This window comes from Culex quinquefasciatus, chromosome 1, assembly GCF_015732765.1.
Source record: "Culex quinquefasciatus strain JHB chromosome 1, VPISU_Cqui_1.0_pri_paternal, whole genome shotgun sequence".
Classification (NCBI taxonomy): Eukaryota; Metazoa; Arthropoda; class Insecta; order Diptera; family Culicidae; genus Culex; species Culex quinquefasciatus.
In genome coordinates this window covers 33,894,155-33,921,217 of record NC_051861.1, presented here as the reverse complement: position 1 = coordinate 33,921,217, position 27,063 = coordinate 33,894,155, and the positions used below count along the sequence as shown (strand labels likewise).

At 42.2% G+C, this 27,063-nt stretch overlaps 1 protein-coding gene across 1 annotated transcript in view; it reads left to right on the top strand.

Moving 5' to 3' along the window:
- The window catches only part of LOC6039615 (mucin-19), a 193,634-nt gene extending 166,785 nt beyond the window's left edge, over window positions 1-26,849 (top strand). Inside the window, exons 3-5 of the mRNA XM_038250259.1 lie at window positions 18,385-24,030; window positions 24,820-25,688; window positions 25,754-26,849. Of these exons, the coding sequence (XP_038106187.1) occupies window positions 18,385-24,030; window positions 24,820-25,688; window positions 25,754-26,044 (6,806 nt within the window). The 3' untranslated portion in view covers window positions 26,045-26,849. The remainder of the gene's footprint in view (window positions 1-18,384; window positions 24,031-24,819; window positions 25,689-25,753) is intronic.
- Window positions 26,850-27,063: the final 214 nt, after the last annotated feature.

Genomic DNA, 27,063 nt, shown 5'->3' with positions numbered 1-27,063 from the left:
GTTTTCCATTTTTGTGTGAAGAGTCGAATAAAAAGTTGGTAATTTTTTAAGAGCTACAACTTTGCCAAAGACATCAAATCGATCAGAAAATCTGACAGCTTATATGACAGCTGAAATTGAATGAAAACTTGTATGATCGAACCAATGGTACAAAATGATTTGTTTGGCCATAGAAAAAGTACAAAAAAAGTTTCATCCAAATAAAAAAAAAGTAAAAAAAAATCCTCAACACTTGTTCATTTTTGGGAAAACTGCTGTTAAAAAAAAAAACAAATTACAAACATCGAAATTTTGTTTATCAAAAAGTATCTCAAAATGTTTTGAACTTAAGAACTGTTTAGTTCAACAAATCAAAAATTTCCAATAGAAGAAAGTGTAGATTTAAAATAAAAAGTTGTAACGTAATCATCTTAAGTTTACTGTGGGTTTTAATCTTGGGTTTAATATGAAACATTTGATTAAAGAATGTGTTTTTAGCCCATTTCAAACGTTAAATGGCAATTTATCGAAAAAGGTGTACTTTATGGAACTTAAATTTAAGTTCATTACGGTTGCAAGTTTGGCTGAATGAATTAAAATGATTATTTGAAAAATTTGGATAAGGTTTAAACATGCTTAACATGCTAAATAAATTTCCACACTTGTCATTAGCTTTAAGCTGATTGTTTTTGTTCCCTAAACGGGTAATTTTTTTAAATTTTTGTTTGCAAAAAGTTTAATGCATTTTTTAAATATTTTTTCTTCAAATTATAACGTATACAGTAGTTGTTCGGTAACTGGGCTGAGAACGTAGCCCACAAGGAGAAAAAAGAGTTCGCAAAATCGTGAACAAGCGTTCATGAAAATGGGAACCTCGAACAAATTGTTCAAATCCCATGCCCATGATTTTGAAAAACGTACCATGAAATTTGAACACTTTGTTCATGGTTCCCATTTTCATGAACGCTTGTTCACGATTTTAGGAACTCTTTTTTCTCCGTGCAGTCACCGAATGTTGCTCGTTAACTGGGCTGAACAAAAAATAACGAGGGGATCACCGATGAATAATATTTTCCAGATGACATATAAAATAAAAGTTACTCAAATTTATTTACAATTCTTACTTTTCATATTTCTTCAATTGTAACTTGAAATTAACCAAAAGTTTGAAAATTTTTTTTTTTTATTTATTGAATATGATTATTGCATCCATTAACCCCTCGGTCATTTTGATTTGTTTTGGTTTTTTGACGTTTGTCTGCTTTTTAACTGGGCTACGGCCCAGTTATCGAGTGCCCAGTTTAAAAGCAGCCCAGTTAAACATCGCCCAGTTACCGAACATCTACTGTATTTCCGTGGCCCTTGAAAAGTCTATAGTTTTATTTTTTGTTTAAAATCCAAAAAAGAAGTTTTTGCAATTCCGTCGTGAAACTACTTACTTTTCCTGTCATTCTTTGACGACGAAATAGCCTAGATAGAAAAGATGAACTTTTCAGCACTTGTTTCGAAAAGTAACACTTTTCAAAAAAAAATGATTTAAACGATTTATTGACAAAATACATGAAAATTTGACATAACATTTCACTCAGTGTGTGTTTTTTGGAATTGCAAAAAATGTTGTATGGAACACGTTGCAAACCTTGATTTTTTCAGCACTCTTCGTATTTATCCAACTCGGTGAACCTCGTTAGATAAATGTACGACTCGTGCTGAAAAAAATCCTCTTTTTGCAACTTGTTGCATAAACTACTATTATGTAACAAGTTGCAAAAAGATGATATTTTTTGAGCACGAGTCGTACATTTATCTAACGAGGTGTTACCGAGTTAGATAAATACGAATTGCAAAAATAAACAAATACAGCGTTCTTCAACAATAAAATAGTTTAAGCTAGTTCATTTAATAGGTTTAAACTGTATCCACGAACCCATTCTAAAATGTATACTATTGCTTGTACAAGGTTTAACAACGTATACCTGTTGTTCGGCCAGGGGCCGACTCAGAGAGGACCGGATCCACCGGCGACCAACCTTCCAGCAGCAACGATGCGGACGAGCGGACCAGAGTTCGGAGGGAGTAAAACAACTCGGTTTTGATGGCTCCTCCAGACGACTTGTCTAGACGGAAGCTGGATGTAAAAGAGATCGTTTTATTGGTCTTAACTTAACACATAACATTTCACAATATTCAAACATCACTCTAACTATCACAGATCGAAAGGTAAATAATAACAAAGACTCCTACGTTGTGTTCTAAATTGACGTCAGGTGACGTTTTCTTCTATTCACCACACCGCTGGTCGTCCACTTCGTCTGCTGCTGGAAGGAATCGGTGAGTTGGTGGTTCTGGCCCCCGCGGAGTCGGCCCCTGGCCGAACACCTGTATTTTTTCATATTATTTGAAATCTTATTTTTTAATGAAATTTCACAAGAGGTGGAGACAAAAGTTCAATTTTAACAAGCCCCATTGACAAACAATAAAAATCCCTTATTATTTCAAAATGCCTTTTACTTGTTTGAAATCAGTGCTGTGAATCATTACAGTACTAAAGATATTTTTTTAATTTGTGATACAAAAAAAATAATAGTATTTTTTGCAACGAGTGACGAAAAGAAAATGAACGAAAAATTCTAATTTTACATTTTCTGCATTTCCGAAAAACAATCTTTGAATGGAATATAAGTCAAATGTCCATGTGTTTAGTCAATTCAACCTTTAAATCAAAACAGTTTTGAAAAGTATTACTCTGGGTGCTGAATAGTGGTTCGCAAAACAGCCTCAATTTTGAACTGTCAAAGTGGAACCAATTAACTGTTCGCCAAAAGTAGAAAGCATTGTTATCGATCATTAAAAATTGTTTTTTTTTTTTCAAGAATGAAAAATTTGTGGCTTTTAAGACCTGGAGTTGAAGTCAACAAATCTTTAAAAAGTTGAAGGCAGATTGTGATTTTTTCATAATTATGAATGGAAGTTGTTTATGGAGTCGATGCGGTTGTATCCATCCAGAAACTGTCTTAATCTTAATTTGATTTCGTTTACAAACCTACTGGTTTAGTGAGAATCTTCTCTGTTTGTTGGATCAGCTTCGCTAGAATTAGCGATGTTTTTCACTGGACCAGGAAGAGCTGTAGGATTCCAAAATCAGCTAGGGAATTTATCAACGACATCTCAGAATGACACTCTTTCCGTAGTTCTTCGTCATCCGTAAACAAGAAAAACCTCTTCTAACCGATGAAACTTGAAAACACACACAATTTCAAAAATATCAAAAACTAGCCAAAATGAAACACAAACAACTAATCATAAAACAGCTCATTTATCAGTTAAAAAAAGTCATGATTGTGCTTGAACAGCTTCCTATTTTGTAGATGTAAACAAAGTGGGATCATTCGAAAATCACGTTACGCATTCACTCTATTCTTCACCCAGGTATAACTTTTCGATACCTTTCAGCACCCATTTCAGTGCTGATAAGAAAATCTTTTCAGTGCTTGCATCAGAAAGTGATACTTCTCGATCCTCTTTTTTTGTTTTTTTTTTTTTTTGGTTGAGGATAGTGTGTTGTTTTGAGGAAAAAGAATATGTTATTTCTGTAATTGTAGTCCTAAAATTTTGTTGAAGAGAACTTTTATAGGCAAGAGTAAGAAAACTTAAAAGGTTTTCTAGGCCCAATGAAAAGAATATAATTTAACCCAACAATTATTTTCAAAGTCACCAGTTAGAAGTCGCTTGACAACAAACTGCTACCATGCAAACGTACTTTGAATTTGTTAGTATATTTCTGACTAGAAAGCCTTATTTAAACTATTAAGTTATTGTTGAAACATTGAAAAACATAGTTTATTTATTTGTAAAATCACATTAAACATAAAAAAGGGAAAATTTGGCAAAGTTTCGCTACAAAATTAAAGTATCGAGCAATTTTCGCGAGTGACAAAATATTCAGCAGCAAGCGACATTTAACCTGTGAATGTATTGATGACATGAACATTCATATCGAACATCTTGAAAACAATTACACTCAAACCCCGATGGTTTAACACCAACTGTTGTCAAACGAACGGGGTCACTTTTAAGTTTGACACCCCTTTTACACGGAGTTCACACACACTACCAAACGTTGCCGAGCAAAAAAAGTGACAAACGAAAAAGTGACCAACCACCGTGGGTTGATTGTACTGGCTTTTTTCAAATCACTATCGTTAAAGAAAAATTCGTACACCTCCGTTTTAAAGATTGTTATAACACGAATAAACTTTAAAAATGCTTTAAAAATATGTCAGTTTTCGTCTGATAATCTCTGTCTCTCATCATAACAATTAGGTTAGGGACCAAATTAGCCTACTTTGTTATTATTGTTTCCACCAACCAGAAAAGATAGTTGTATAACCTTTCGTCCATGTATGTGTGCCGATGATAACACACACACACACTCGTGCATACTATCCCAACCGTTTCCCACCAGGAGGAAGTTTGTCAGTTTCGTGTCATGCTGCGGGCCGAAATAGCACCAGGGATTAATATAATCGCCATAACAATAACAATAACACTAAAGTTGACTTACAAAGCCGCCACGCCGCGCCAGCTTCGTCGGCTAGCTGCTGTCAGAAGTGCGTCTTGTTGCGTTTTGGGTCTTTAGCTTGGCCAGGCTAATCGCGCTCTATCGCGTAGAACCGAGTAGGCTGTGATTTTCCACAACAGGCCATGTTCACCAGCTACGCCACCTGAGGGCGCCCGGATTCTTCACTTTGAGGGTTTGGTAGGGAAATGGTCGGGGGAACCCGAGCAGAACTGAAACATCTGGGCGACATTTTTGTAGTTGAAATTATTTACAAAAGTACCACACCAAAATCTGTGAAAAAGCACAAAACTAGCACTAAAAGAAAATGGCGACAAGATTTAGTGAGATATTTCAAATTCTTTTCCCGGGTCCCACGACCTGTCATTACATCAGGGAGCAACAAGGGGCAGGACACTAACCATTACAGAGTGTGACCGCACCATCACCACCATAATGGCTGGCGGGGGATTGGCCCTTCTGCCTTGACGTCCTTGAGCTTCCACGGCATCAATTGTCGTAAATGGTTACAGGGGGATGCAAAAAAGAAAGACCCCCTCTTCAACTGTCCGACCTTATCATTATCATTATCACTCTATCAGCAGCTGTGATTCTTGCCGCCCGAGGGGCAAGACACTAACCAACTGTCAGACTGACTTGAAAGAGCGAGACGGAGGACGAGTGTGCGCGATTTTTCACTTCATTTCAATCTCTTTTAATTTTTGTGACGTTACGTTCCGTTTTGCTTCTGTTAAAGTTCTTCAAGTGTTGAAAATCGTCCCCGTGTGTGAGTGTGAGTGTGAATGAGAGGTGTGTCGGTAATTGGCAGTTTCAAGCTTTCAATAACAGCAATTGCGCTGTTTATGATGATGATGGTTTACAGCTATTTGTAACAGCTCTTTTGACGGTGCCAATAAACCCCCCCTGCGCCACCTGTTCTTGGACCACGTGGGACGGGGTGTCCCACCCGAGTCGACCAGATGATTATGACGGGCCCTATTATCCGGTTGAGGTAATTCAGGGGAATGTCATAGTTAGCAGGTACTGCGAACGGTGAATGACTCGTTTAGCGGCCTTGTGGTCAACAATTTGATTGAATAATTATCATATTTACATAAATTCACTTGCGATCCACATCAAAACAACTCAACTGTCAACTCGAAGAACTTTTAGACGAAATATCCCGTTACAAAAAAGCCATTTATTTATCTGTTTCAACAGCTAAGCTCGCCCAAACACCCTCATTTGATAAGCTAGAAATAAATCCTGCCCCGATCAAAGTTAGCCGTGGGAAGCCTTGCTCCGACTTGCTTGAAAAAATGTTCCACCACGCAATTTTCCTACAACCAACTCCTGTCCAAACCATGCTGGGAAATCTTGCACTTGTTCCCCGTGCTGGCGGTGGCAATAAATAATATCATGCAATTATAAATAATCTGATTTCATAATTTATTCTCGCGTCCAGCGAGCAAGACAAAACGAGGGCACGCGGAGCGGATTACAACCGGCCGACCCGTGGGGTGATAATTCACGACCGAATGCACTCAATTAAACGCGGTTTGGAAGTGGTCGGAGTCCGGAGGTTGAGAGCCGTCATGCCGCAGGAACTGGCTAGATCTCAAGTGGGAAGATGAATGGGACGAGATCCAGCAGAATATCTCGGCTATTACGAGGCAGCTGAGTTGGACGGGGATCTTTGTGCGAACATCTCTCAACTGTTCTACATTTTTTTGATTTTATATCATGTCTTCACTGTCTTCATTGCCCTAATTGTCTTCACTGCCTTGCCAACTTATACATTTTTCTGTTATCTTTCATGTTTAAATGTCTTTATTTTTTTATTTGACTTCATTGTTTTCATTGTCTCGATTGTCTTCAGATGTCTTCAGTTGTCTAAAGTTGTCTAGAGTTGTCTTCCGTTGTCTTCAGTTGTCTTCAGTTGTCTTCCGTTGTCTTCAGTTGTATCCAGTTGTCTTCAGTTGTCTTCAGTTGTCTTCAACTGTCTTCAGTTGTCTTCTGTTGTCTTCTGTTGTCTTCAGTTGTCTTCAGTTGTCTTCAATTGTCTTCAATTGTCTTCAATTGTCTTCAATTGTCTTCAGTTTTTTTCAGTACTCTTCAGTTATCTTCAGTAATATAAATTGTCTTAATTGTCCTAATTGTCTTAATTGTCTTAATTGTCTTAATTGTCCTAATTGTCTTAATTGTCTTAATTGTCTTAATTGTCTTAATTGTCTTATTTGTCTTAATTGTCTTAATTGTCTTAATTGTCTTAATTGTCTTAATTGTCTTAATTGTCTTAATTGTCTTAATTGTCTTAATTGTCTTAATTGTCTTAATTGTCTTAATTGTCTTAATTGTCTTAATTGTCTTAATTGTCTTAATTGTCTTAATTGTCTTAATTGTCTTAATTGTCTTATTTGTCTTAATTGTCTTAATTGTCTTAATTGTCTTAATTGTCTTAATTGTCTTAATTGTCTTAATTGTCTTAATTGTCTTAATTGTCTTAATTGTCTTAATTGTCTTAATTGTCTTAATTGTCTTAATTGTCTTAATTGTCTTAATTGTCTTAATTGTCTTAATTGTCTTAATTGTCTTAATTGTCTTAATTGTCTTAATTGTCTTAATTGTCTTAATTGTCTTAATTGTCTTAATTGTCTTAATTTTCTAAATTGTCTTAATTGTCTTAATTGTCTAAATTTTTAATTGTTTTGATTGTCTTAATTCTTTTTTGTACCTTACGTCTCAAATGTCTACATCAACAGGTCCTACGTCCATTTGTCTATGTCTCCAGCTCAAACTGTGATACATTTTGCACGAACCTTGCCGGCCGCCTAATCCGTGGGTGCCTGAGTAAATTAATAACTATAATCTTTATTTCCTGCCCTGCTGAGCCCAGCGATGGAAGCCCTGTGTTGACCAGCTGAACGTCAGACGTCGTTAATAATTGGCAAAATTGTCAAGTGATAATCCACTTGGCGGCTGCTTAGCGAAGGAAGATTAGTGGCTGCCTTGAGAGAAAAAAAAAATCTAGGATTAATGAGAAGAGTTGGTGAGCTTAGTTACTCGAACTTCACTGGAACTAATTATTATGTTTCGCGTAATTTCAGTAGGACTGCGGTTTAATTTCAACCACATCGAGAATGACACTTTTCCACAAACAAGACGCGCGCCATGAAAACTCATCAATCTAACCTCAGTCCCACATGAGTCAAATTACGAGCTCATTGTCACAACTGGTGGGATGTCTGACTACAGTGAAACCACGATGGTTTGATTTCAGTTCTCTTGAATGTCTCAACGTCTGTCAGCGTTGGCGAAGTCTTCAATGTCTCAAATGTCTTCAATGTCTCAAATGTCTTCAAAGTCTTAATTGATTTCAGAGTGTCTCAATGTCTTTAGCGTCTCAATTGTCTCAAATTAAGTAACCGCCATAACCGCCTCTGTTTCTTATTGCCTCCATGTCTCATTGTCTTGGATCTCTTTAATGACTTCAAATTTTCAGCCTTCTTCAAGGACTTCGAGATCTTTAATGTCTTCAACTCATTTCAAAGTCATTAATGTCTTGAATGTCTCAATGTCTCAATGCCTCAATGTCTCTGTAGCTTTTTGTCTCCATGTCTCAATGTTTTGAACCACTTTAATGTTTCCGACTTCTTCAGAGACTAAATTAGTTATTGTCTCCATGTCTCAATGTCCTTAATGACTTAAGCTTTCCCGACTTGTCTCAATTGGCATTACTGTCTTCAATGTTTTTTTTCGTGCTACAAAATTATCAATGTCTTCAACACCTTAAATATCTCTCAGGAAGTTATTAAGGTCTTCAATGTCTGTAAGACTTATATGTGTTCAGCGTGATTTTAATGACATTGTCAAACCATCAGGCTTACACTGTATTTAATATCTCCCCCCCCCCCTCTCACTGTGTAGTTCCACTGTAGTCTAATAAATCAAATCATCAGTGAGGACTTCATTAATCTGTGTGGTAAGAGTCCGCATAATTGTGAAACACGATAAGCCTAATTCGATGTCATTCGTCTTCTCCGTCATGGACTGGAAAGGCAGGTTCAAGGTTAGGCTTCAGCGACAACTTCACCGTACCTTTCAGCCTCTTCAATTGCAGCAGCCTACACTTACTCTTTACTGGCGATGCAAAACGGAACGTGTGTAGAAAAGTTACTTTAAACGTCTCTATGGACGGCATAGCAACCCCGTTTTCAAGCCCCGAGGGATTAGATAGAGATTGATTAAAACATTTTAATTTGCATAAATTTACACCTCATTATGGAGCAGCGTGCGTAAGAGTAGTACCCCGCTGGGAATCGAGATAATCGAAACTCATTGCCGCACAAATGACACTCGTTTTAGAGCTAGTTTAAAGGGGGGAGGGGGGGGGGGGGAGGAGAGTGCTACTTAATTTGCTCTTGGATACTGTGGACAGGATTGTGATTTAGGAGGTGTGAGCATGGACAGATAATATTGTGATCTTTAATCATTTATCGTAAGTTTGTTTTGTCTAATGTAAATGGATTTTTTTATGCCTCTCGAGCTGCGATGCTATGGGGAAGGGTTGAACAATCGCGTTGCTTTTATACCTGTCGACCTGTCGACGTGCCTTTCGAGTTACAATGCTATGAAGAGAATCTTAACTATCGTAATCTGCAAGATAACTTGCGGGAACTTGGGGGACATACTCACCGGCGTGCCTTCCAAGCAGCGTCGCTGTGGGAAGGTTTCTCTTTGCATCTAAATTTCTCAGAAAGTTGTTCCAAAATTCCGCAAATACCATACCAACGAAGGACGATGTTCCGCAACACAAGTTTATAAGCCGCATTCGCCGTTCGGAGTTACCCCGGGACAACACGATGCAAAACCGGTGTGCAATCATCCGTCATTGCACACATTCTCGCTCTCTCGGGCGGCAAAGGGTGATTCTTTCCCTTGCACGGCTGATTACACCCGCGCTGCCCCACCACGTTGAGGTTAGGTCCGGCGTGAAGGTGGTCACAGTGATTAACTATCCCTGGAGTACGGGAAACCGTACAACTACAGTGCAGGAGTTGTTGGTTTTCCACCTCGCACCCTCCCTTCTTGGAATCGTTCTGGCCACTTCAAAGAAATCCAATGAATGGAATCTTATTTATTGCAACACGTTCTGTGTGCTACAAGTGTGTGTGTGTGTTTGTGTTTTAATTGGTTACTGTGCTGGAAACGGAAATTAATACTTCCTTAATTAATAATTTCTGCAAATATTTACACTGCACTGGTAAATAGAAGCAATCGATCTCCATTGCACCGGAGAGTATGCACTGGAATGCGCCTGCAAGTGGACGATGCACAATTTAAATTCCATTGCAATCGATAGTCTGTTGCATCGCTATGGAAACGTGTTGAATAGATTTTTCCAAATATTATCATTATTATCTTTTGAGATTCAAACCACGTACACAGAAAAAATTGTGACAGATTTTGTGTCAAAAATATGTATAATCTAACATCAGAAAATGGTGAATTTTCATCAGTTTTTGATGAATATTCATCAGGTTCACATTTTTACACATTTTTTATGTAATATTACTCAAAAAAGAGGTAATATTCAACCTACCAAATTTTCAACATTCCAAAATTCTACTTTTTTTCTGTGTAGCAGTTTTAGTTAACATTACTTTTCGATACAAGTTCTGAACTGAACTTTTCACATTTCAATAATATTTTGATCAAATTTTGATTTGTTTTTCGTAATTAAAAAAAACCCACGTTGTATGCAATTCGTTGCAAAATTAGTTTTTTCATAACTCGTCGAACCTTAAAACCTCGATGGTTTGACACGAATTGTTGTCAAATGAACGAAGATCACTTTTTAGTTTGACATCCTCTTTACACAGAGCTCACACTTACTACCAAACGTATGGTTTGACAGTTTGTGTGAGTCCCGTGTAAATAGTGACAGTTCGTAATTTTTTAGTTTTAAGCGAAATGAAAAAAAACTGTTGTTCAACTGCACGGCTGCATGATGCATCCCAATGTTTTTTTTTTCATGAAAATGTTTAAATTGTGACCTGCTCATATAATTAACGCTTTGATAATTTAATAAATTAACAATTCAAAAATAAAACAATTTGAAAATATAACAATTTGAAATGAAAAATAAGAATTTATCAATCAGGTAATTTTACAAGTAAACAGTATTACAATATAACACATTATACTAAAAATATAAAAAATGTAGCAAATCTACAATTTAACATCTGAAGAAATAAAAATAAAATGCAATTTCTTAATTTAACATTTTACCAAATTAACAATTTAATAACCTGAAAATTTCACCTTATTAACATTTTAACAACTAAAAAAAATGACATTTGAACATCAATACAAAAATTAAATATTTAGCAATTGGCCAGTTGAGCAATGAACAATTGACAGTCGATTTTTTAATTCAACTAATTTACAATTTAATAGCTTAACAAATCAAAAATTTTAAAATAAAAATTCTTACCAATATTAACAATTCAGTAATAACAACAAAACATTTAAAAAAAACAATTCAGCAATTTAATCATTTGAAACAAAATTAAACAATCTAACAATTAAGCAATTTAACAAATCTAATCTAATCTAATCTAATCTAATCTAATCTAATCTAATCAGACCCTAGCGCAGCCAATCTTTCGAAGGGATCCTGGAGAGTGCCTTAGGTTAGATGACGCCTAGCACTCTTCTTGTCATTTATTAACATTTGTAATGCGCCATTGCATTGAAAATGCATTGAAACATCACAAGCGTTAAAGCGGCCAGGCCTACTGCGTAAAGCCGTATCGCAAAGATGACTCGTAATTGGGTTGAGTTTGAGCACTGAGTGTTCGAACAACAACACAATTCTGAATCGACAGGGGAGGAAGAAGCGTGGGAACACACCACCATACGCTCCGAGATTTTTGGATGTATTCGTTGGAGCCACCATGCTAAGAAGGTTTGGTACGTCGGGACCCTCTGGGATGGGACATTGTATTTCCACGAATGCCCTGGGCACTATTTGCCGTGGTTATACAATTAAGCAATTTAACAAATTAACAATAAAAATAAAATCAATTTACAATTAAAAAATAAAAAAATGTAAAATTTCACAATTTAACAATTTACCCATCTACCGCCAGTGGGGGTGACATTGGATCTGGGGGGTAAGAAAGTGATTTTTACGGATTTTACCATTTCTCAGATTCTTCTCAATGAAACTGAATTCTGTTAAAAGGGTCGTGTAGGGGACATCTTAAGATGACTTCGCTGAAAAAAAAATCGTTCCTAGAACAATCCTGTTATTTTGACAGCCGTCTAAAGTTGAGGTACCGTAAAACGGGGTGACTTTGATAGCCGGGGTGACTTTGATAGGTTTGCGATTTTTCCGCAGAATGAAGAGTACAATTAAATTACGCAAGGAATGATTTAGAAACATACTGACCGTGGTAGAGAAGTGTTCAAAGTACCTCAAGAAGAACTTTTCATAAAATTTTGACAAGTTTAAAAAGTTAGTTAACTATAGTTTAGAAAATGTTGATGAAAGTCATTATTTTAAACTTCTCAAAGTGTCATGATTTTCTCAATGAACATGATTTTTGATCGAAAAACAGAATGAATTTTCGGATTCTTTGGACAATTTTCCACTAGGAGATGGTCAAAAAAGTTTGTAAATAATAAATAATATGTGTTTTTGAAACACAATTTAAAAAAAATCTCCAAATTTATAGGCAATTTCAGTTGAAAAAATTTCATGCAAAATGTGAAAACTTGTGATTCGTGCTTCGAATTCAGTATAAAATGTAATAAAAAACGATTATTTTATAAACAAAACTAGTTTAAACAAATTTCAGGCAAAATGCCGACTTTTTAACAATTTTACCTAAAATTTATATGTAGTTTGCTAAAAAGCTTATACCCTTAGTTAACTAAATATAAACATTGATTTTTTTTTTCTTAAAAACTATATCAGCTACTTTAGTGATGGTACATTTAGCGTAAAAATAAAGTTTGAACATCTTAAATATGATTTTAACAAGAAAAACTATGACTATCAAAGTCACCCCGGAATTAAAACTAAGAATTTTTAACGTAACTATTTTTCTAAACATTATTGAAAAAACTTTTTTCCGAAATAGTTCTTGGACTTTGTGTGGCCTACCCCAGTACATGTTTTAAAAATAAGAATCTTGAGAAAAACCTTACCTGTTGGAAAATATTCTAAAAACAAGTTGAAATCCTATCAAAGTCACCCCGGTTTACGGTACGTTTTTGGCCAAAAATGACTTCCCGAAAAATCATTTTTCTAATATTTTTGTTGGAATTGCTCGAAAACTACCCAAATTTTTGAAAATCTCCACTTCAAAATTTTTAGCATGTCAATACGATTCCCTCAAACAAGAAACACTGTTGGATGACTTGTTCGAAATCGTTGTATTTGAGCATCATTTTTGTTTAGAAATTTGACTTATTGAAAAATAAAACCGTTTAACAATGAATAAAAAATAACATTTTAACAATATTGCAATTCATCAGTTTAACAGTTCAACTTTTTTTAACAATTTAGGCCGATGCAAAAATTATTCGAAGTTTTTTTGCATTAAAATGAAAAAAAAATGATCAGAAACGGGTTTTAATCATGCTTTTACCATTGTACAAAAAACTGGCATAGGGCTTTACTACCCAATTGAACAATTGTAAAATTTAACAGTTTATAAATCAAACAATTTAGCAATTTTGCTTAAATTTGTGATTTTATTGTTCACAACGATAAAGCTTTTCTGAGCACAATGACCCTTTGGACGACCACAAAGTAGGTATTTAAAAGTGAATTTTAAATCAATTAAAAAAATATCTTCGTGGCTCTTCTTGACAGAAAAGGTCCTACTTGACAGCTCGTTCAAAGGGGACCATAGTTGATCCATCGAAAAAATGTTGTCTTGTCAATATTATTTTGTATTAAAATGAAAAAAAAGTGATCAGAAATGGTTTTTGAACTTGTTTTTTACCATTGTACACTAGATTGTACATACAAATTTACATCGGGCTTTAGTACCCAATTTAGCAAAGTACACAAAAAATAACATTTTTACCATAAGATCCAGTGATAAAGCGTTGAAAGGTATGGCAGTTTTAAACTGCGTTGAAGTGGTATTCAATTATGGAATTTTATACTCTGATTGATTTATCTAGAAAAAAATATCTATAGGAGATATTACATCTGGCTTCCATAGTTAATAGAAATTCACAAGAACAAGTTAACCTATTGAAATTCCTGCCAACGATCAGGGCTATTGAAGTGATTGAGATTCTTCATCGGAAAATTGCATCCACTTCACTTGCAGCAGCACACTTTCCAGAACAATCTGAGACAGCTGAGATAACTTCTCCTTTACGGAAAATGCAATAATTCAATTATGGACATTAGTGTGGTTCAGGCCCCCTTGGAAATGCAAAAAGTGGTCAAAGACCGTTGCATTGTTGATTAAATCTTTGTTCTATGTCCACTAAAGCTCCCCTGAAATTTTCAGCCAATTTGGTTCAGGTTTGGCCACAGCTCTGGGACATTTAAGTTTGCATGGGATTTTCAACGTTTTACTACGGGAAAAAATCTTTTTTTAGTTTTTACTTCCTCAACAATCAGTTACCCATTCAAATAATTAGAACTAATAAAATTTATGTAGATTATTGTATGGGGAACAACTTTTCAGAACATGACAGGTTGATCCGAGTTAATCTGGCTTAATTATAAGTGGTTTAAGCTATGGTGTCGTAATTGTTTTTTGCAAAGGGCCAACACTGGCAATTTTTTTTCCTAATTTTCATCTAGGCGCTCACTACGATTTGTTTTTCATAGCTTGACAACTTTTTTGTTGTTGCTGTCAAACAATTTCTTCAACTGCAAATGGAAAGGTCTTTTTTCAAGTCATCCGTACAATTTGACCAGATTTTCTCGTTTTAGGTTCCGCAGTGTCCAGCGAGGAGTGGAAATTTTAGTCTTACTCCAGTTTGTGCAACGATCCAATCCAAAAAAATAGCCCGACGTCTCCGGAGTTCTAAATGCCCATGTGTCGTTGATGGTCAAACACACCAAGGGTCAAAACCACATCTCGTTCAAACGGAATCATCATCATCAAGAACTAAGATGTGGAATGTAAAGCAGCTCAATTTAGTTAAAAGATCGCTAGCAAAAATGTTGAACCGAGTGTTGATTTTAACATTAAATATATTCCAAATCCTGCTATCTATCGCATTTGTGACTAAAGACTTGCGCGGCCTCATAGTTACATGCTACCAGGCAAGGGCATCGAAGCATAAAACTCAGTGAGGGTTGGGGGAGGTCTGAATGACTCCCAATTTCTCTCAAGGGTCGGCATGCGCTCATGCTCACGAGGCAGGAAAACACAATGTGTCGCTTCAAGATAAACTCCTCGGTTTCTTCTCTGACGTCACTTTATTACACCGGCTTCCTCTTCTACCTGACCTCCTATCCTTTCGCACTATCCCACTTCCTTACAGGTTACCTCCTACCTCGACCTGATTCTTTCCGGATACCGTGGGTGGATCTTCTACTGATGTGAGGTCCTTCAACTTCACCTGCCGCTGCTCTGCTTCCGGATCTCCGGAACCGACCTCCGGCCGTTTCGTTCTACTGCTTGCTGGCCTGGGGTTGGACGGTGAACTCGACGGCGTCCCGGCGTCGTTGTGGTTGCTGCTGCAGTCTTCGCTGTCCCCTTCGTGTGCCTGTCCCTCGCGCCCTCGATTATGGTGATGGACTCGAGCCTCCACGTCACTGAAGTTCCGTGGGAATTGCCCAGTTTCCGGCGCTGGGTTTGAGTCGTGGGACAGATCTAGTCGCTGCTCGTCGATACCGCAATTGACGACGGTAGACGGTGACGCTCGCGATCACGGATGTTGGATGGAACCACGACCGAACCGGGGGAACTTTAGTCCTAGACTAAGGGGTTCTGTGGATTTGATGAGGGGGGGGGGGGGGGGGATTGTAATGGCGGTCCTCTCTGGTCTGGTCACTCGCGGCACTTATCAGGGTTGTTGGAGGGTTCGCGGGGAATTGCCTGGAGTTCTCACTTCTCCCAGTCTCCTCTGTCCTCCGTGCAGTCCTTTGACCGCTTCCTGGCACTGGCACTTCAGAACTCTCCGTCGAGCTGTAGTCGAAGCTACGATGGCTTTCGCGACTTGTCGCACTTCAATACACCGGGCAAATGGCCAATTAAAACCCGGGCCTCATCCCGCGAACCTCTGATCCGACGAATCCTGGAAAACCCGCCCATCATCATCATCAGTTTCGCCACCCCCAATGACCGCCCATTCGTTGATCCTCGGCCCTCTGGTGGTGGCTAGCAGAACTGTTCCCCTTTATAGGCGCTTTAGTACGGGAATGGCTGCGTCCGTACACTGGAGACATAAACTGACTCGTCTCACTATCCACGTCAAGTGGCGCGTTAAGTGCTTTGGCACGTAACATAATTATTTGAATCCCATGCTACCCAAGTAACATTTTTTCCAGGAGTTCTACAAGAGCTCTGCAAGATAGCTACAGCATAGCAGTTTGGACCGCGGTAGGATAAAATTCTCTTCAAAACTTCTTCAGGAGTTTGGAAGAGTATTTGAAGAGAGTTTTATCCTACCGCGGTCCAAACTGCTACGCTGTAGCTATCTTGAAGAGCTCTTGTAGAACTCCTAGAAAAAAATGTTACTTGGGTACAAACCACAATAATACAATTAGGAACGGTTTGGCACAGTTGATTAGCACGTTTCGCTGGCGTTTAATTCCTCTCCTCTTGGATCATACAATAATTTACTCCTCTACTTCTGCATATCATGGAGACAAAGTTAAAGTTAATCTGAATTTTATTTAGCCAGATTTTTCAACAACATTTCTTTAATGCTTCAATAAGATGTAATTCAAAAACCAGGCAAGTCGGGCCAGGTAATAAAATTCCATGCCATATCTCCTTCATTTGCGATCTCTATGTAGGAATTCCATTGTTGCCATTCCGTTCCTCATGGTCATCGGCATTTTGAACTCCGGGGACGCCGGATTTTTTTTATTAGACTGTAATTTCCACTTCTCGCTGGACACTGCGGAACCTAAAACGAGAAAATCTGGTCAAATTGTACGGATGACTGGAAAAAAGACCTTTCCATTTGCAGTTGAAGAAATTGTTTGACAGCAACAACAAAAAAGTTGTCAAGCTATGAAAAACAAATCGTAGTGAGCGCCTAGATGAAAATTAGGAAAAAAATTGCCAGTGTTAGCCCTTTGCAAAAAACAATTACGACACCATAGCTTAAACCACTTATAATTAAGCCAGATTAACTCGGATCAACCTGTCATGTTCTGAAAAGTTGTTCCCCATACAATAATCTACATAAATTTTATTAGTTCTAATTATTTGAATGGGTTACTGATTGTTGAGGAAGTAAAAACTAAAAAAAGATTTTTTCCCGTAGTAAAACGTTGAAAATCCCATGCAAACTTAAATGTCCCAGAGCTGTGGCCAAACCTGAACCAAATTGGCTGAAAATTTCAGGGGAGCTTTAGTGGACATAGAACAAAGATTTAATCAACAATGCAACGGTCTTTGACCACTTTTTGCATTTCCAAGGGGACCTGAACCACACTAATGGACATTCTTTCTGTTGTTGGGAAAATCAGAGGGGAAAAATCGTAAAAAGGCGATCATATATTGATGCCAAGCACTCCTCTCTTCTTGGGTGCCTTTCGCATGCAATTATGGCGCAAAACTTTCAAGTGCATCCAAGATTGGTGCACTTGATACTTGAAAGTCCTAAAGATTCCAATAGCGATGATATAAATAATACAATAAAACGCTCGCTCATCACTCATGCTGTGCGGATTGCAGCCCTGCCGGGGTGATAAACATGATTTATCGCCCTACTCCCCCCTAACAAAAAACGTCAATAAACACCAGCGTGAAGACCGACTTGGGCGCAGTAATAAAAGTGATTTCTTCGCCACTCAACGGGTGCAGATTTATTGGTTCCCGATAAGGAAGCTGCGGTACTTTTACAATAGTGGCAAGGCCACTTCAAAGCTCCAAACTTCTTTACGGAATTCGATCGAGCGTGCGCAAATCGCTTTGTCCAGCAACACCGGTGTAATGCGGCGAGTCAACCTTGCAGGTGCCGCCGTGAAAAGGAAGCACGTTTATTTGCACAACACTTTGGCGCGCAGCACCCCCGGAAGTGGAAGTGCACTCGGGTGTGTCGAAGCATCGGGCAAAAAAATCTAATTAAATCTTATCGTGTACACCGGGGGAGAGTCTCACCGGTGGCGCCATTTTGGGGTTATTTTTGGACCCAAGGACGATGTGGCGAAAGGAGAAACTGAAAACTCATTACGGCACCGTTTTGCAGCGGGATGGCGATGCTTTTGTTCAGAAGGAGTGTGGGACTTTGGCCAGACCCGATTACATCACTGACCAACATCCTAAACAATCCTTTGGTGTATTTTTTTCATTTTCATTTAAGATATTTTTTTGATATTTCGCATCTATTTGTCTATGTCCATTCAAACTCCAAGTAAAACAGGAACTAACTATAGTGGTTCTTGCCACCGTTCCGAGCTTTACCGTATCGTGTGAAAGTGACCCCCTTCCCTTTGTCCTACCACAAGCCGACAAGGTGAATTATTTTAATTTACTCCCTGAAGCGTATCGCACATTATTTAGTTTTATCTCGAAGAGAGCTTGCAAGCCGTCCAAATTGCTTCATTGAAAGTCCTAAACTGTCTGGTCTGGCTAAACTTCCTACCACATCGACTAAATATGTGCTTTACTTTGTCCTTTCAGCAGCTGCCACGACTCGATTCGAGTGCCAGGAGGAAGGTTTCGCCTCGGACCCCAACGACTGTAACGCCTTTTACCGATGCGTTGAGGAAGACGGCAAGCTGACCGCGTACAAGTTCCGATGTGGCCCCGGGACGGTTTACTCCGGCGTCGAGAGCGTCTGCGTCCATCCGTACGAGTCGGAACGACCCGAGTGCGGCGGCGGAAACAACGAGATCGACGGAAACCAAGACCAGGAGTACGCCCCGTCCGGGCCAATGGCCGGAGAGGCGTCCAACATGCACGAGATGACCGAACACTTTAGCACTTCGGAGGCGACCAACGAGCAGCGACCAGCGGAACCGGAAACGCAACAACCCCAGGAACCCCAGCAGCCGGAACCTTCGGACAACGAGAACGACATCAACGGTGGTGAAGAACAGGGCTACGAGTACCCGAAACCTGCGGAATCGCAGGAAGGACAGCAACCCCAAAGCCCCGCCAGCTCTAGCGAAGACCCGAGCTTCCCGTGCGAGCAGGACGGCTTCGTCGGCGATCCGGTCGACTGCCAGATGTTCTACCGCTGCGTGTCGAACGGCAACGGCGGCTTCACCAAGTACCCGTTCCGCTGCGGAGACGGAACCGTGTGGGACGACCGGATCGATGCGTGTAACCACGACTACGCAGTCGAGCGGTGCACGCGCCGAGCGGAGAACGACTACGTCGTCAACACGGAAAGCTTCAGCCAGAGCAACATGTCCGCCGAAGCGAACATGACCTCGTCGAGCGGATCGATGACGGAGAATGGGGTAACTACGAATACGACATCCTCGGAAGCCCACATGAATCAGCAGGGAAGCAACTACATGAATATGACGACGTCGACGAGCGATGGGCAGGGAGGGTCGTCGCAATCGAGCAGTTCGAGCAGTAGCAGCAGCAGTTCGAGCAGTAGCTCAAGCAGTTCCAGCAGCAGTTCGTCGTCGAGCAGTGGTGGAAACAACCAGTGGAACAATAACAATCAGGGATCGAATGGCGGCAGTCAGGGATCAAATAACAACAATCAGTGGAATAACAACAATCAGGGATCGAATGGCGGCAGTCAGGGATCAAATAACAACAACCAATGGAACAATAATAACCAAGGATCAAGTGGTAGCAATCAAGGTTCAAGCAACAACAACCAATGGAACAACAATAATCAAGGATCGAACAGTAACAACCAGGGATCCAACAACAACAATCAATGGAACAACAATAATCAAGGTTCGAGTGGTAGCAGCCAAGGTTCAAGCAACAACAACCAATGGAATAACCAAAACCAAGGACAGAGTAGCAGCAGCCAAGGTTCAAGCAATAACAACCAATGGAACAACCAGAATCAAGGGCAAAGCAGCAGCAGTCAAGGATCGAATAATAACAATCAGTGGAACAACCAGAACCAAGGATCGAGCAGTAACAATCAGGGCAGTGGATCCAACAACAACAATCAGTGGAATCAAAATCAGAACAACCAAGGGCAAAACAACCAGAACCAAGGAAATAATAACAACTGGAACAACAATAACAATCAGGGACAGAATAATAACAACCAAAACAATCAGAATAACCAGAACAATAACAACAACCAAGGACAAAACCAAAACAACAACAATCAATGGAACAATAATAATCAGAACAATCAAAATAATAACAACCAAGGACAGAACAACAATCAGAATAACCAAAATAATAACAATCAATGGAACAATAACAATCAAGGACAAAACAACAACAATAATCAGAATAACCAAAATAATAACAATCAATGGAACAATAACAATCAAGGACAGAACAACAACAATAATCAGAATAACCAAAATAATAACAATCAATGGAACAATAACAATCAAGGACAGAACAACAACAATAATCAGAATAACCAGAATAACCAAAACAATCAGAATAACCAAAATAATCAAAACAACCAGAATAATCAGAACAATCAGAATAACCAAAACAACCAACAGAACAATAACAATCAAGGACAGAACAATAACAATCAAGGACAGAACAATAACAATCAAGGACAGAACAATAACAATCAATCAAACAACAATAATCAACAAGGATCCAACAACAACAATCAGAACCAAGGTTCCAATAACAACCAATCGAACAACAACAACCAGCAAGGATCCAACAACAACCAATCGAACAACAACAATCAGAACCAAGGATCTGACAATAACAACAATCAGTCAAATAACAGCAACCAACAAGGATCCAACAACAATAATCAATCGAACAACAATAATAACCAATCGAACAACAACAATCAGAACCAAGGTTCCAACAACAACCAATCGAACAACAACAATCAGAACCAAGGATCCGACAATAATAACAATCAGTCAAACAACAACAATCAACAAGGCCCCAACAACAACCAAAACCCAGAACCTGCCACCACCCAGGCTCCGGCAATGGAAGCCTCTGCCACCGCCGCCCCTACCCAAGCAGCAGCCACGACTGCTCCCACTCAAGCCCCAGCCACATCCGCTCCCACACAGGCACCAAGCACTGCTGCCCAAACACAAGCTCCCTCTACCGAAGCTCCCGTTGAACCAAGCAGCACCTCCGAACAGACCACATCCGGTGAACAACCTGCTACTTCGGAAGCATCCGTCACGCCTGCTCCGTCATCGTCTTCGGAAGCTCCAGCATCCACAACCACAACTACTACTGCTCCGCAGCCAACACCCACGGAGGATAGCACCAATCCCGACGTCAACGAGGTTCAAACGACGGCCGGAACTACGGCAGCGGCTTCTTCGTCCAGCTCGTCCAGCACTACCACGACAACCGGCAAACCTGCAGAGCAAACGACGACTACGGCCAAACCAGATTCCTCCTCCTCGAGCGGCAGCTCGCCGGCTTGCACCAACGATGGCTTCATGGGAGATCCCAACGACTGTCAGAAGTTCTACCGGTGCGTATCGAACGGACAGGGCGGATACACCAAGTACGAGTTCAAGTGTAGCGACAACACCGTGTGGGACGACAGCATCTCGAACTGTAACCATGCATGGGCCGTGGAGAATCCCACCTGCAAGCAGGGCCAGAGTCAGTCCGGAAATGGGCCTAGCGAGCAGGGATCTAGTGGGCCAAGCAACAATAATCAGGGACCTAACAATAATAACCAAGGACCTAATGGACCCAATAACAATAATCAAGGACCTAATGGACCCAACAATAACAATCAAGGACCTGATGGACCCAATAACAACAATCAAGGACCAAATGGACCAAACAACAATAACCAAGGACCCAATGGACCGAACAACAATAACCAAGGACCTAACGGTCCAAATGGCCCAGATGGCGGAAATGGTCCTAATGGTCCAGATGGTTCTAACGGCTCTAATGGTCCTAATGGCCAAGACGGTGGAAATGGTCCCAACGGTCCAAATGGCCCCAACGGTCCAGATGGCCCCAACGGTCCAGATGGTCCCAATGGCCCCAATGGTCCTGATGCGAACGGTCCAGATGGCTCTAACGGTCCAGATGGTCCCAACGGTCCAAACGGCCCAGGCGGTCCTAATGGCCCCAACGGTCCAGATGGTCCCAACGGTCCTGATGGTCCCAACGGTCCAGATGGTCCCAACGGTCCAGATGGTCCCAACGGTCCAGATGGTCCCAACGGTCCAGATGGTCCCAACGGTTCAGATGGTTCCAACGGCCCGGAAGGCGCACAAGGAAGTGGTTCCGGATCTCCCGTCGAACAAGGCTCCTCCTCATCCACTGTTCCACCGTGCCAGCAAACAACTACGACTAGTGCCCCAGCGGTTCCAGCCGGAAGCAACGGTGTCTGCGAACGTGAAGGTTTCATGGAACATGAATCGAACTGCAAGAAGTTCTACCGCTGCGTCGACAACGGAAACGGAGGATTCACTCGGTACGAGTTTACCTGCGGTGCTGGCACTGTTTGGGATAACGACATTCTTGCTTGCAACCATCCGGACTCCGTTCAAAACTCCAAGTGTGGATCTGGAGGACGTCCGGAAGGTGGTAGCCCACAGGGACCCGGAAACACCTACCTGCCACCGGATCAAGCCAGCTCGACTGAACCAATGCCATCCAGTTCGGAAGCATCTACTGATGGTCCTACCACGAGCGGTAATGTAGAAGGAAGCACAAATGCTCAGGAAGTTACCACGCAAACGTCCGAAACCACCACTACGAACGCTGGTCAAGAGACTACGACTGGATCGGGAGCTGATACAACTGAAGCACCTAAAGAGGAAACCACGCAAGGTCAAGGAACTACAGCTAGCCAAACGGAGCAGACCACTACACCGCCAGGTCAGGAAACGACATCAGCGTCAGGACAAGAAACCACCACATCTTCAGGTCAAGAAACAACCACATCTTCAGGTCAAGAAACCACCACAGCTTCAAGCCAAGAAACCACCACCGCTGGAAACCTCGAGACAACAACGGGAAGTCCATCGGAACCAGCTGGAGAAAGTACAACGCAAGCAGGACAGACAACAGCTTCGGGAAGCGAAACAACAACATCCGGTACCGATGAACAAACCACCGAAACGCAACCCGCCACGACCCTGTCACCGGAAGGATGCGAGTCCGAAGGGTTCATGCCTCACGACAGTGACTGCAAAAAGTTCTACCGATGCGTCGACAACGGCAAGGGAGGCTTCACGAAGCACGAGTTCACATGCGCCGATGGAACGGCATGGGATCAGAGCATCCAGGCGTGTAACTATGAGTACGAAGTTCCAAACTGCGGTGCCGATCGCCCACCAGAGCCAGCCCCCGAACCGGACGCGCAGAGCACCACATCTCCGGACTCGGAAAACCAAATGACCACAACGACAGCGGCTTCGGAGACCACGCCAGCTAGTCAGGAAACGACAACTCAAGCTGGCCAGGAAACGACGACTCAAGCTGGTCAGGAAACGACAACTCAAGCTGGTCAGGAAACGACGACTCAAGCTGGTCAAGAAACGACTACTCAAGCTGGTCAGGAAACGACGACTCAAGCAGCTACGACGGCCGGTCAGGAAACAACGACTGGTGCGGCTGAATCAACTACTCAAGCAGCCGCTGAGACGACAACTCAGGCGGCCACTACGACGGAATCAGCTCAGGAAACGACTACGGTTGCGGGTACGACATCCGCTGAAGAAAAGCAAGAAACGACCACTCAACCCGCTGAAGGAACTACCTCCGGACAAGAGACGACCACAGGAGCATCTGGACAGGAGACAACTACCGCATCGGGTCAGGAAACTACGACTGGAGCAGCAGGACAAGAGACAACTATCGCGGCAGGCCAGGAAACAACCACTGGAGCATCGGGTCAGGAAACGACTACTGGAGCAGCCGGACAAGAAACAACTACAACAGGTCAGGAAACTACAACCTCAGGACAGGAAACCACTACTGGAGGACAGGAACCCACCACGAACCAACCGTCGAGTGGTGAATGTACCTCGGAAGGCTTCATGGGCGATCCAAATGATTGCAAGAAGTTCTACCGATGCGTCGACAACGGCAAGGGTGGTTATACCAAGTATGACTTCACCTGCGGAGACGGTACCGCCTGGGACCAACAGCTCCAAACTTGTAACCACGATAACGTAGTAGAAATGTGCGGCGGTCAAACAGGTAACACCCAGCAGTCCTCAAGCACGACATCACAACCATCAAGCACGACTGAAGCATCAAGCGCAACTAACACAACCACCCAATCATCCACAAGCATGAGTTCTTCCTCTTCCACAACTCCTAGCACGACTTCCACAACTCAAAGCACAACTACCACAACCCAAAGTACTACTTCCACTACCCAAGGCACGACTTCCACTACCCAAAGCACAACTTCCACTACCCAAAGCACGACATCCCAATCCCCAAGCACAACATCAACTACCCAAAGCTCATCTTCTACAACCCAAAGCACGACATCAACTACCCCTACCCCAACATCCACAACCCAAAGCACGACATCCACAACCCAGAGTTCATCCTCCACCACTCCTAGCACGACTTCCCAAAGCATGAGTTCCACTACCCCAAGCATGAGTTCCACCACATCATCCAGCATGGCACCAGCTTCATCCACCACCGCGAGCATGCAATCATCGACATCATCCCCGACTCCGGTTAACTGTACCGAGGCGGGCTTCTTCCCCAACCCCGACGATTGTACTAAGTTCTACCGGTGCGTCGACTGGGACGGCATGGGAGAAAACTTCTCCGTGTTCCACTTCGACTGCCCCGAGGGTACAATCTGGGACCCGAGTGTAGACACGTGCAACCACGAGGACAGTGTCTCGCCGCCGAGAGACTGTTCCGGGAGGGGGTCTGCCACCACCACCACTGAATCATCATCAACCGAGTCCATGACGACGAGTACAGAGTCGGAGGCTGAATCTACCACGTCCATTGTTACAGGAGAAACTAGCCCCGCCACAACCACCAGTAATCCTACGACCGATGGTACAGGTATGGAGACGACAACCGAAAGAGCGGCACAGGAAACTACGACGGAAGCGGCCGGTCAGCAAACGACAACGGAGGAAAGTCAGGAAACGACAACGCAAGCTGGAGCCGAGACTACGACATCGGCGGAAACGACGACGGCGCCGGGTGAAACCACAACGGGAGCAGCGGAAACCACTGTAGCCTCAGAGACAACAACGTCAGCTCAGGAAACCACCACAGCTGGGCAAGAAACGACAGCAGCGCCAAGCGAGACAACAACGGCAGCTCAGGAAACCACAACTGGTGTCTCAGAAACAACGATGGCTGCCGCTGAAACAACGACAGCTGCTCAGGGAACGGAAGCAACTACGCAACCGGAAACTACTGCTCAACCATCACAGGAATCGACCACCCAACCAGGACAGGAAACTACCGAAGCCGGTGGGGAAGCAACAACACAACCTACCGACGCTGGATCATCAACGGATGCTTCGACCGATGCCAGTATGGAGACGACAACCGCTGGACAGCCGGCGACGACGACACCCGGAAGCTGCCCCGAAGGATGCCAGAGCAATTGCCCGCAGGTCGGCGAAGGCCAGGCTAGCTTCGTGTGCCCGACGGGCTTCCGTCGGCATCCGCAGGACTGCAACATGTTCTACCAGTGTACGCAGAAGCCGAACAGCATGGACTACAGCATCGTGATGTTCAGCTGTCCCAACGCGACCGTGTACAACGAGGAAGGAATCCAGTGCAGCGAACCGGCAGCCGGCGATGAGCAGTGCCAGTCGTCCAGCATGCGGTTCCTGCGCAGCGCACTCGCACCTCAGGTTCAGCCGGTAAGTTACTTCAACGGGAGGTTTGTCAACGGATCATGACGGTATCTCTGTCTCTTTTGTTTCAGATGCAACTTCGCTCAACGAAGCCACTCTGCCCGGCAGAGGGTCACTTCGCGTTGGACGACCAGAAGTGCAGCTCGACGTTCGTGCGCTGCCTGGCCGGCGAGGGACGCAGCAGTGACGTGCTGCAGCCCAACATGTACCGCTGCCCGAAGGGTTACGTGTACTGGAACGTGAGCCGACGCTGCGAGCGGGTGGCCAAGGTGCCCGAGTGTCAAAACACCCCGATGCAGGAGCGGTCAGAGATACCGGTCGAGTGGATCAACCTTGGCAACCGACGCAGAAGTTTGTTCTGAGCCGGATAGGAATACTCAGCGAACACTCAGAGCGAATAGTCAGCGACAAACGTACACACAACGACCACGACAAGACAAGCCTAAATGGCGTAACGTTTAAGTTAGTCATAGCGTAACTTGAGTAAGGATTATTAGCGATAGGACCTGTAACTAGGAAGCTGCCACCAACACATAAACACGCAGAACTGATTTCGACTCTCGAACGTGTAGACTTTTAGAAACATTTCGCGGAAACACGAGAGTACAAGAGTGACGTAACGGAAAGCGACATCGATCTAGGTCTAGTCAGAAAGATGTCACGCGATTCAGGAGTAGGTCTACGCCATATTTTCAAGCAGCATTTAGGAAAATGACAAAATCAATTCGAAAAACCGCACAAACGAGTCATTTTACGCAGTAGATATTTATTTTACTCAGCCAACCAAGCATGTAAATATTTTCCAACCTTCCGCAAAGGAGCGCGAAAATAGCATCAAAAGATGAACATTATTTTTAAGCAAGTTTTAGCAAACTATTCGCATCCAGTTCGTGGGACGGAAGGCGGCATCCGGAAGGTACCAGCAGCAGAAAACGAGCGGCCATCGTCAACCATTCCCGCAAATGAGCCTCTCTTGCACCGGCAGTTCGTTGAGCAAAAGAGAGTTGTGTTTATACAGTATTGTTTACGGGAATGGTGTCGCTGCCAACAGGAGAGTCCCACCACCGCCGCTGTTCATGAACTATTTGCGAATGCCACACGAATGAACGGAGCTGCCAGGTAGTGTAACTGTTAAGAAAGTTAGAGTAAATAAATGTAATTTATTGTACGGGTGTGGACTTTTTCTTATGATGCCGAACATCTCAATCACAGACTTCAACTAGGACTTTATCGATACTGCAACAAAGTAATATGTGAAAACACCCCAAATCAGACTGTAGAGGCGCAGCCGGGACTCCTTGAGACACGACGTTCCGGCCGCAGCACCAACGCTACCGATCATTAACCTCCCAACCACCCATTGACCTCATGTCTGCTTCCG